This window comes from Astyanax mexicanus, chromosome 10 (genome assembly GCF_023375975.1).
Source record: "Astyanax mexicanus isolate ESR-SI-001 chromosome 10, AstMex3_surface, whole genome shotgun sequence".
Classification (NCBI taxonomy): Eukaryota; Metazoa; Chordata; class Actinopteri; order Characiformes; family Acestrorhamphidae; genus Astyanax; species Astyanax mexicanus.
In genome coordinates this window covers 4,690,213-4,701,986 of record NC_064417.1, presented here as the reverse complement: position 1 = coordinate 4,701,986, position 11,774 = coordinate 4,690,213, and the positions used below count along the sequence as shown (strand labels likewise).

The following is an 11,774-nucleotide window of genomic DNA, read 5'->3' as shown; positions in this document are numbered from 1 at the left end:
ACCCGGCCAAGTAAAGGGTGTGAAAACTGTGTGGTTCTACTTACTTGTTACTACTTAAAACTTGAAAAAGCATTGAAAAGCATGAAAAGCATTTCAATTTAATAATAATTACATGATCAGTACTTATATGACACTGGTATACTCACATTACAGGGGGTGTACTGTCAGAACCAGTACTCTGAAAGCAACTGCTTCAACCTGATAATTTCACGTGGAGTGGAATTAATTTGCAAGAGCAAACTGAGCTGTTTAGAGAGATAAGAGAAATGAGGAAACCCTCACAACTGTCACTAGAAGTGGTTATACTTATTCGTGCACTTAATTTATATTTTAGCAGATTAATGTGTTTCTGGGTATTTTTACACATAGTACTTTTATAAAGTCCTATATACATTTCTCCAGTTGGATTTTAGTCACAAAATTTTAGTAACTAATTTCTGTTTAGGTTTAATTTCATGTTGTTGATTTTAACATCAGTATACGTTTGATGAGTTTGGAGATTTATCATTTTATTGCAGACCAAAGGCCCCCAAATAGGGCCTCACCACAAAACTAGAGTTGCTAGATATGCTAGATATACAGCATTCTATTGGTTTCTCATGAGTATTTTGACCAATTTCTTTTTTCATTCTTCACTATGTCCTGTTGAGTATAGTTTTCAATTTAGTTTCAAAATTTTAATTTTGAGTTATATAGAATGAATTCTTGGTGGTAATTTCTTTTGGTTTCTTAAACATTCAACCTGTCTATACGATCCTAAATTCCTTTTATTTCATGCGTTAATGTTTTTTTTTATTTGGGAGGCATATTTAAAAAAGAAATGGAATTGTTTTGTTTTTTTTGTTTTATGGGATTAAGCCTATTCTTGGACTGCACAGCATTTTAAAACAAGACTGTACTGGAGCAGTAAACTCAACACCCACACTCAACACACACACACACACACATAGGCTGGAACTGTTTCTAAACCAGGGTTGATGCACCAAATATTAATTTCTGAACTGTAAAAATGTATGAATATGGACTTGTTTTCTTTGCATTATTTTTTGTTATTTCAGCCATTTCTCATTTTATGCAAATAAATGCTCTGAATTACAATATTTTAATTTATAATTTGAGAGACATTTTGTCCATAGTTTATAGAATAAAACAATAATGTTAATTTTACACAAACATATACCTATAAATAGCAAAATCAGAGAAACTGATTATGAAACTAAAGTGGTCTCTGTTTTTTTTTTCAGAGATGTAGATATTTATATCTACAACTTGTATACAGTGGAACAATAACACAACATATCTAAAAAGCTTCTAGGTTTAATATTTTGAACTACCAATCTTATGAAGGGTAGTCTGCCTATGTCCTGTTAAGATTGTAGGTATATTAAATGACTTGTTCTACTGGGAAAGACCACCTGGATGCAGTAACTCCCCACCCCCACAGCTGTCTGGGAGTATTGTGAGATTCACCCACCTTGATAGGGATGTTACCACGGCATCCTGTCTCCTAGCAACATTGCAGCAGATACAAGAGCCCCCGGAGACCTGAACTTAACAAGGAGCTGGATTCACAGTTGTTAGTCATGATGGAGATTTTGGTATAATTCACAAAGAAATGTAGTTTGCTGAATATATCTGCCTGTTTATATATATATGACCTGATCTGACTATGAATATAAAGTTTACCTGTGTCCCATGTAAAAGCGCAGGAAACATAGTATGAGGCTTAAAATTCAGGGTGAAATATTCTTTCAGATATTTATTCATAATACCAGGATTGTGAAAAGGACACTAGGACACTACTCTAGTTGTATATATCATGTTTTTAAGAATTAAAGATACATTTTCATACAAGTAGAGACAATATAGTTTACATCCTTATAGACTATGTTGCTTCCAATTAGCTCCAACAGTTCACCATTTTTCTCTTTTTCCAGTTTATTTAACACTGATACATAGTCGACTGATCATTCAAGTTCAAAAATATATCTCATGTTCATTTACAGCTGAATGTTAATAAAAATGCCTGTAAATAATATCGAACTTGTAGCTTTGTCCCTGAGGTGTTTTTTTTTTTTTGTTATTAGCTTATGGGATGAAAAAACATTGAGATAAAGCAATATCGTATATCGTAATTATCAATGGTGTTCTATGCAAATATGAGCACAATGATGTTGTGCTCAACCAAATGAATGAAATTCATGGATTTAAGTCTACTCTTGGACTTCACAGCATTTTGAAACATTAAGACTGTACTGGAGCAGTAAACTTTTTTTGAACGTTTGCACTTTGTTGTCTATATTGTATTGTTGTCCCATGTTGCAACATGCTATCGGACTATATTTACACCAAGATGGAATGACATTTAAAGTCTCGTCACTTGACTTGACATCAAGATGCTGTGTATTAATGTGCTCATATTGCCACTAGAGGGAACTATATCATTAGCTAACTATACTGAACATCCACGCGCCCGTAAACTGTTTCAGGAGGAGCGATTATTTTATAGTTGTTTTGTTGTTGTATTATAATTTCATATTTAACTACTAAATACATATTTCAAATGCTATAGGACACATTATCTGGTTGTCAAACACATTTATTTTTATTTTTTATTAACTGCATTATGACTGTGCACAAAAGCTATGCCAGACAGTGTATTTTATCTACATAACAATAGCTCTTGGGTGTAAATGGACCATGAGATTACAATTTACAATGTAGGTGGTGATTAGAGATTTTAGTTTGGTCATTAGTGGTACATGGTCTAAAAGTTTGAGAACCACTGTTATAGAGGGTAAATAGCCAGTAAGAGCTGCTCTAACCGCGTAGTAAACACCCGCACAGTAAACCCCCGCACAGCCGCACGCAGAACTCGTTCTACAGCGAAAATTCAAACGTGCGTGTCGTGCATTCCCTTTAAATAGGAACACTTCATTCACAGTGCGGGTGGTGCACGCGACAACAAAGAAGCGAGTATTGTGCCTTATTAAGCTATTTGTGCTGTTAACCTATTATGCTTTTTATTCAAACCGAGCTAAACCAGCGTCAGAACAACAGTTCAATATTTGTTGTGTTTTAAAAAGTCTGCGTTTTAAATTTGTACCGTTTGTTTTGGTCCCAGCGCACCCCTCCCCCCGTGAGAACATGGTATCGCCCGCCCCATCTGTTCAGCTCTTGTGAGATTGAAGCAGATTGTAGTGGAGAGCGATGGCAGCTGAAACCAGCGGGCTGGAGCAAGTTTTACTCTTTAGTTAAGGAAGGCATATGTCTATCAGCAGCGCGTGTTTGCGTGTTGAAGCGGTATCTAATGTGAGGAAACGAAGCGAATGTGAGCACTGTTTTAACCCGTTTCTTTGGAAAAATGTCCCGAGGATGTACAGTTTCTGTGGAGGAGATCCAGTCCTGGTGGGAAGTCCCCGCCATAGCGCACTTCTGCTCTCTCTTCAGGACGGCGTTCAACTTACCAGACTTTGAAATTGAGGTAATAAACAGCGCGTTTTAAGTCTAACTACATTAATCTCTCTTAACTTTAGAGTGTTGGATTTACCCAAGAGAAAAACAAGCAAAGTGAGCGAACTCATTCATCTGAACCTGGCTAACCCAGTGAGCGCTGTACCACAACCTCACTCCACAACAACAGCCGCGCTCCGCTCCGCTCCTGCAGTAACTAGCCCTGTTAGCGCAGCGCGTTCACCTAACGAACTTACTAACCTAGTTGTTTTGTTTAACTGCGTGTTGTTATTTACTTTTTTTAGTAAATAATATTAAATTCAGTTTGTTGTTGGTTATAGTAACTAGCTATCTAACTAAACTGGTAACTAAGAAACTGAGAAACTTTAATTTGAGATGGAGAGCTGGTTTTGCTAACCTAGCTAACTAAAAACAATCAATTAGCTAGTTTGGTTAGCTAAGCTAGCTAAGTTGAAATCCAACTGGGGCGCTAAACTATTTAAAAGCCCATTTCCGCGACCTTGTTTAAATTAACTCTAAGTCTCAATTATGAGATATTATGTGATATGTGATATTAAGTCATAAGTATGAGGTATTAAGTAATCGCTATGGGGTAAGGTCACACTTATGTCATAATGTTGAGATATTAAGTCATAATTATGAGAAACTAAGTCATTATTCTGATGGTAAATTATTATTATGAGATAATAAGTCATAAGTATGAGATGCTAAGTTAAAAATACAAGATACATAATTAAAAGGTACTAAGTCAGAATTGTGATGGTAAGTTATAACTATGATATAGTAAGTCATAGTTGTGAGATATTTATTAATAATTGTGGGATGCTAAAAGATAAATGAGGTTTCAAGTCATAATTATGATGGTAAGTTATAATTATAAGCTTCTGAGTCATAATTGTGAAATACTAAATCTTATTTATGAGAGTGAGTTATATAACTATGATATATTAAGTCATGGATATAAGATTTTAAATTAGAGATATAAGGTATTAAGTCATAATTAAGATGATAAGACTATGACTTAGTATCTCATAATTATGATTTACTATCTCATATCTCATAATTGTGACTTAGTGGGGTCTCTTTTTGTAGTGTTGCCAATGCAAATAAGTCACTACTTTTACACCTTTAACAAGTTTAAAGTAACTTCACATACAATTGATAGAATTTAGAGGACAGTTAATGGTGTTAAAATAACATTCACTGTTCCAATTTTGCTAGCATTGTAAGCCTGTTGGGAGCATCGTCTAAAAGCGTTGTATTTCAGATTGCTGTTGGTAAACAGAGGTGGGCTATTGAACAACAGTTTGTACTCGTTATCACGTTTTACTACACCCCAAGTCCATTTCACACAGATTTAAGCCAAGTTCACTCAAGCTTTTATTGTTAGATGGCCAGCAGGCTGGCCGTCAGCTTGGGCATTGTTCACAGTGTCACCCTTGTCTTCCAAGTGGCTTAGCCAGCAATAGAATGGTCATGTCTGGGTGTCTGAATTGCCCCAGGTCCCTTGTTTTGTTGTCCTGATTGCTTCTCTTGGAGTACTTTTAACCACTAACCACTGAAGTGCACCAGCGTCACCCCCACACTATGCTGTATTCTCAAAGGTTTTTAATTAAGGTTCTACACTTTATATGCTATATAGTAGATGTTGGAACCTTGCTATGAGGATTTGATAGCATTTGCTACACGTGCACAAATGTGTAAGTTTGGTCAGGTAATCAATTTAGTGTTTGATTACAAACACCACTCCCAACTCCTCCCAAAAATGCTGGTAAAAGGAAATGTGTTGGAAAACAGCTATGTACGGCCAACAAATTAAACCGTAGTTATGCCTTGCCATGTTAATAAATAAGAGTCCTTGCGCAAGTGAGTTTAAATTTACATTTTCCTGATTGTGCAACATTGTTCAGATGTACAGTAATACATATTGGGTAAGCGTGCCATATAATTAGTGTAAAAATAAGTGTAGTGCATTGCACACCACCACTAATAGGAACACTGCTACACTGATCCTTTATACCCATGGTAAGGTGCCATGGTGAACATAGATCTTTCGTAACCTGAGTGGCAATAGACACCTATATAAGCAAATTTGTACACCTTTAACTAACTGAATTTAACAGTGACAGGGAATGTCTGGATATATTTGGATACTTTGCTTGCATATTAATTAACTTTTTTCTAGGATGCTTGGCGATGTAATGCTGCCCAGGTGCAGGTCTCTAGAATTCCTCTAATAAAAAAGAAAAATGGCCAACAGCAGGCATGGAACGAGGCTTGTAAAATTTCACCCACCTCCCCATCTCACACACACACTAAAGCATGTCCCAGAGGTGCAAACACATTTATCAGTGTGTTGTTATTGAAAGCGGCAGATAACATAAAAAAATCGAGCAAAGTTACAAAGTAAATGACCTTTAAATGACCTTTATCAAAGTGGAATTGCTACACTCTGTAACCCACAGTATTCCAATGTAAAACCATCTGTATTGATTAATTTCATTAGCACACCAACAGAATGGAAATGCAGTGTGTCAAGTGCTTTGGAATCAAACACCTGATCTGCTGCAGTCTGCGGCGTGTTCAGGGATGTTAATCTCGCTCTACCCTGTGCTTTTGCTTCATATCCCCCCATGCTAAATGCCCTGATGATAATGATTATGATCTCATGTTGCCGATGTAGCTTCTGAAGCAATGGACCAGGGAACATACTTTTACCGGGTTTTAATTTTGTTTGTACATATGTGAGGTTGTGGACTGTGGACAGCAGCACTGAATACTTATCCACATCCTTATCAGCCCTGCTGTGAATCATCCATTGTCAGTGTCTTGATTAAGGCATAAGATCAGATCATTTGTCATTACTGAGGATTCTGGATGTCACTAGACATAATAGTCCAGGGCTGTTTATTCATTGTGTCTGTCATTGTTAATATCCCCTGAGAATTAAGGAGATAAGTAAGTGTTGGTCAGGCTTGATGGAGCTTTGGTTGGTTCTGTAGAAAAGAAAGGAAGGGGTTACCTTTTAAACCTGGTAAATACTTCAGATGTAATAGTTATATTTACATTTCACATTTGCCAAATTTGCATGAAATCTGAGATTTATTATACTTCTGGCAAAAATGTTTTTTTAAAACATTCTTAAAACCCACAATGAATTTGTTTGAGTGTTTATCTTTAGCGATAAGTACAAAACAGATAAAATGGTATAATTAATCCTGTTTAATTAGATTAATTACAGTGAACATCACTATTTAATGTCATTTAATGTCAAAAATATCTCTGAAAAGCTGAAACAAATATTGGGATTTTGTTTATCCTGAACATTTATTCAAGTATTTAAATATTAGAATTTTATTGTATTGGACACCTCTATGTCCATCTCTACTCAAGGGTGAGACTCGAACACTTATTATTCTGTCCTCTGGCCTGATAACGAAGCTAGCGTGCTAATGCAGCAGCTTAGTCACTGCTTCAGTGCCCCACGCGTGTTTGTTTTTAGCCCTAGGAGGCCTCCTAAACGGCTGGGCTGAAAAAAGCAGGTGGCCTAGCTCACTAAATAGCACACAAATCCGGTTGTAAATGGATCCCGTAGCCTTTGTCATGGGAAGAACCCAAGCCTGGAAGGTGGTTGACTGATCCAGTCTTGATCAGCGATCAAACGATGACCCTGAAAGAACTATTGGGTCAGAATTGGATGGTGGGTAAACAGGGAGAACCCCATCTTTGGCAAGAACTTGATATTTGATGAAAACAAATGTTGTGACCCAAACCTGAGGGACCTTTTAACCCAGGGAATTTGGGGACATCTGCCCAATTCTAGTATTTGTTATATTTGACTATTCATTGATTAAGTTTTTTCAGCTTGTTACAAACTATACAGTCTATATTTAACAAAGATTTTCAAATTATGGGGCAAAAAGTAAGGATACATTGGGCATAAATATCATATCTGCATTGTATCACCAGATATGTGAAATACACAAGATATGTATGCATTTATATATAGATATGGTGTGTTATATGTACTCTTGAGACACCAAAACATCTTTGACCTATGAGTGATTGAATTCCACAAGACCTCTGAAGGCATCCTGTGATTTCTGGCTCTTAGCAGCAGATCCTGAAGAGCATCAGGTACTGAAAGTTGTGAGGTTTGACCTCTGTGAGCATCAGTAAGCCTTGAGTGCTTTTGGTAATGTAGCACCCCAGACCTGACAATGACCAGCTGACAAGACCTGCCTGATGTTTTATAGATGCTCTGACTCTGTTAAAGTATTGCTTATTTTTAAATTATAGAATCATATCTGTATTCAGTCACCATCAGCAGTTGTACATGAAAATAGCAGATTTTGTTTATACCTATCAAATATGCCTCAGATTTCAAATGATGGATAACAGATACTGGCAAGATCAGTTCCAGTTCTGTTATTGGCAGTTTTTTTTTTTACACATTTTTGGGCCTTGTTCTTTAATACCACCTGCAATTTCCTTATATTATCCATGTTGGTGTTTCCAGACCTGGAGCTGCTTTCAACGCTTGCTGATATTTTGATTAAAGAAAATTTGTATATGTAAAATATTTTAGGTGCATTTTCACACCTACAATCTGGATCCGAGCCTGAGCTGAGGTTCAGGTATTTTGGTTGTATTGTATACATGTAGTTCAGTTAGTTTTGGTTTCACACTGCAGTGAAGTGAGTGCACTAAATAACTGCTTTGCTCAGATTTAGGCACAATATTGGTTCTTGTTTTTCTCATATTATTCTTCATATTTTTCATCTTGTTTCTAACAGGACTGTTAGAAACCTAACAGGACCTAGTTTGTGACACCTTTCGCACCTGCTATATTGTTTTTTTCCAAACTGAAAAAGTTTTGTAGTTTGTGGCATTACTCCAAGTTTGGGTATGATGGCTCTCAACCTGTGTCGCTTATCTTCGCACTATTCTTGTTAGTAAGTCTGAAGTCCAACTACAATCTGCTTTGCAAGAATTGTTCCAGACAAGAAGAACTTAAGACTTGCTGGACAAAGTGGATCATAGTAGGAAGAGGTAAATCGATACTTGCACCCACTGTGACTGTCCCTCTTCAGATCTCAGGCTTTGTGCTCAGTGAGACCATGCTAGCTGGATATTACAAACCCACTGATCCAGGTTGAAGGTGGCCGTGCTGAGCAGCTCCTTTTCTTCCAGGGCTCGGTTCCGGGGACTTGACAATAGAAGTTTTTTTGTTGTTTTTGTTTTTGCTTGGCAGGCTCACAAACCGCCCCCCTGCACATTGTCTCCTGGATACACTTCACTGTCGCGCTCCGCATCCCTGCCTGGAAGAGAGAGTGGCTCGGCAGGAAGAGGCCCTGCTCACCCAGGCCGTCTCCTCACTCTTTGTCTGAGCTGAGCACGCTTGATTTCCTGGCACTGTGGCTGTGAAACGAGCCCTGAAATCCCCCTACCGCCAGGCGCTAAGAGACCCCCAAATCCTTCAGGGTGCCCCCACCCCTCACAAATACAGCCTGGGGGAGTTTAGGCTGTCTGCTGAGCACAAGGGACGGTTTTTGGTTTTGTTGCATGACTGTTTCCATATGTCTTCATTATCTGTATGATGCTGTGTGGCGAGCCGGTGGTCTTCTTATGGGGTGGTTGAACTTGAAGCTTGGTCTAAAAGAGCATTGGAATATATGAGTAATTCCAGTTAGATGGCCCCCTCTCTCCTCATTGCTGTGAAAGGGTTGATTATGGCTGGCACAGGTGCCTGTTGGCCAATGTATCAGAGCTGGGGACCTTGCGCTTACCTCTGCTTGTGTTAGCTCCTTGGTGATGGTGCATTGGCAGCAGTTCAAAAAGAGGCGCTGGCTTTGACCTCCTAGTGTCAATAGCGCTGCAATTGATTGAGGTAGTCCTATTGAGTGGGCGGGTTAATTGGCTGTGCTAAATTGGGGAGGAAATTGGGTAAAAAAAAAACAAAAAAAAAAACGAAACAAATCAAAATTCTTAAAGAACGTCATATGATTATTATTTTTTTTTTATACTACTCTACTTTTTTTCCTATGAATTTTCCAATGTAACTTACTCTGGTAACTGTTGTCTCTGTGTTTAATGGTGTTTTATCTTAGGCTAAAGTACATGAACTACATGAATATAAAAACATAAATACCCATTCATGTGACCCTTTGGCACAGCTGACCCCATCATTGGTCCACTGTTGGTATGTAATGACCACTGCATAATAGGAACACTTCACAAGACCCAACTAATATTTTGGAAAAGCTCTGGAATAGTGTAGCAATCACACAATTACTTGCTGCCTAATATTTTTTAGCTCCTGACAGCCGCCATTGTAGCCAAATAATCAATGCTATTCACTTCAGCTGTCAGTGTTTTTATTGTTAGGACTGATCTCTGTTGGAACAAACAACAAAGTAAAATATAATTGAAATCCATGTTTACATGTTTCATTAGTCAATTAGCTGTGGATTACTTAATTACTACATCACAATCAGAAGGCCTAAAATAAACTGCTTCTACTTTAGTTACAGATGCACTGCTGTCTGGTCACGTCAGGTCAGGTAAAGGTTCTTCCCTGCGTGCGCTCCCATAAGCTCTAGCTCATTTGTTCCTGTCAGTAAGGAGTTACGTACCTGGATCAGTGGATAATTATAGTTGCGTAATTATTCCTAATTAGCACCTGTCTATTAGTCATCACACAGGCTATTGGGGAAGCACTAATTAAGGCCATTGGGTAATTCTGTGTGAAGTCACTGGGGCTTATTGCCACCTGTCACAGAGCTCTGAGTCCTGTACCAACAATGTATAAATAGATAGAGCAAGAGGAGCGCTCTCCTGCTGAAAGCTGTTATATTAAAATTTAGAGCGTTCTGGGCTAGTCTGGGTAGAATCTGAATCAGGGTTAATGTAATTGTTAAAAGTTTTTATAAGTGTGTATATTTTAATTTTGAATACAATATACATTTTGAATACCATATTCACCATACTTATGTTGGGCACACAGATAAAATGTGTTCATTGACTTTAACCCATGCATGCAGTGAACTTGCACATACACACTCATTAGCACACATCTCATCGCTGTGGTGCATGACTGCTGTAATGGGCCTTGCTGAAGAGCCCAACAGTAGCAGCTTACTAAACCCAGGAATTGAACCCATAACCCTGTCATCAGTTACCCAGTGTGTGCCCATTTCTTCCAAAAAAGATCTGGAAAACTGGTTGGTCTGAGTAAAGTTTTAAGTGCCATTTATAAATGCAACTCTAAAAGGTTTGCCAAAGTATTCCCATGCCCACGTGGTTCATTCAGCTATTGCAGTGCCATCTGAAATGCTCACTTTATGCTTGAGCCCTCTTCATTTACCCTAAAAGTACTTGTGATTCCAGAGGTATTATGTAAAGATAAGAGAGGGGGAAATGTGGAAAAAGTCTTTCTTTGAGGTATATTGTTTCTAAATATTTTCTGTAAAAAAATGTTTATACATTTCTTAATAAACTGAAGATCTTCTGCACATATTTGCTCCTACCATTCGTGGGTACTACTTTTGTACCAAATCATGTAACCTGTTGACATCACCTGGTTGAATCCCTTCTTTTTTCCTAGCTTTACATTTCTTTTTTCTTGTCCCTGCGTTTCTAAAAATGTATTGCCACTGTACAGAACTGGATGTATGTGAACAATCAACTTACGAATGGACATTAGTTTCCTTCAGAGTCTGTTCTTTCTGACAGCCAATCAGCTGGTCCATTTCCACAGTTACTCTACCTCTGTTCAGCATCTCATTCTTTTGTCTCCTTGATCTTCTCGACTGGCCTTGTAGCGAATTGCTCTTATCCCCCGTTCTCTCTCCAGCGCAGGCTGTGTGGTGGGGGTGTGTGTGTGTGTGTGTGTGTGTGTTACTGCCTGGGCTGAATAGACCCTCATTCATGATGCTCCACTCACAACCTCAGCTGCTGCTGCCGCCGCCACCGCTGCTCCAGCTCCAGCTCTCTCCCTGCTGGCATCACCATGACTAAATCACAGATGGTGGCTCTTTCTTTCTTTCAGCCTCCTGGAGGTTGGAGGTGCTCCTGACTGGGTGCTCCAGTTCTTCTTGGCCTGCTTTTCTTCCACACGCTCAGAGGCCTGAGACTTAGTCTGTAGGGATAGGTAGAATAATTGCTCTTTCTGTTGTTTTGTTTATTTAAAGAAAGGTGGATGGAGCTGAAAAGAAGGGATCCATGTGCTTTAATTTGATGGGGCCATGGTCGCCAATAAAACAGAGAAAAGCGCTGAACACATGCAGCTGAGCCCGGTC

At 38.4% G+C, this 11,774-nt stretch overlaps 1 protein-coding gene across 2 annotated transcripts in view; it reads left to right on the top strand.

Moving 5' to 3' along the window:
• The first annotated feature begins 3,132 nt into the window (after positions 1-3,132).
• LOC103027200 (cat eye syndrome critical region protein 2) overlaps positions 3,133-11,774 on the top strand; it is a 40,537-nt gene continuing 31,895 nt past the window's right edge. For both annotated transcript variants that reach the window (XM_007228348.4, XM_007228347.4), the window contains exon 1: positions 3,133-3,484. In XM_007228348.4, the coding sequence (XP_007228410.3) occupies positions 3,365-3,484 (120 nt within the window). In that variant the 5' untranslated portion in view covers positions 3,133-3,364. The remainder of the gene's footprint in view (positions 3,485-11,774) is intronic.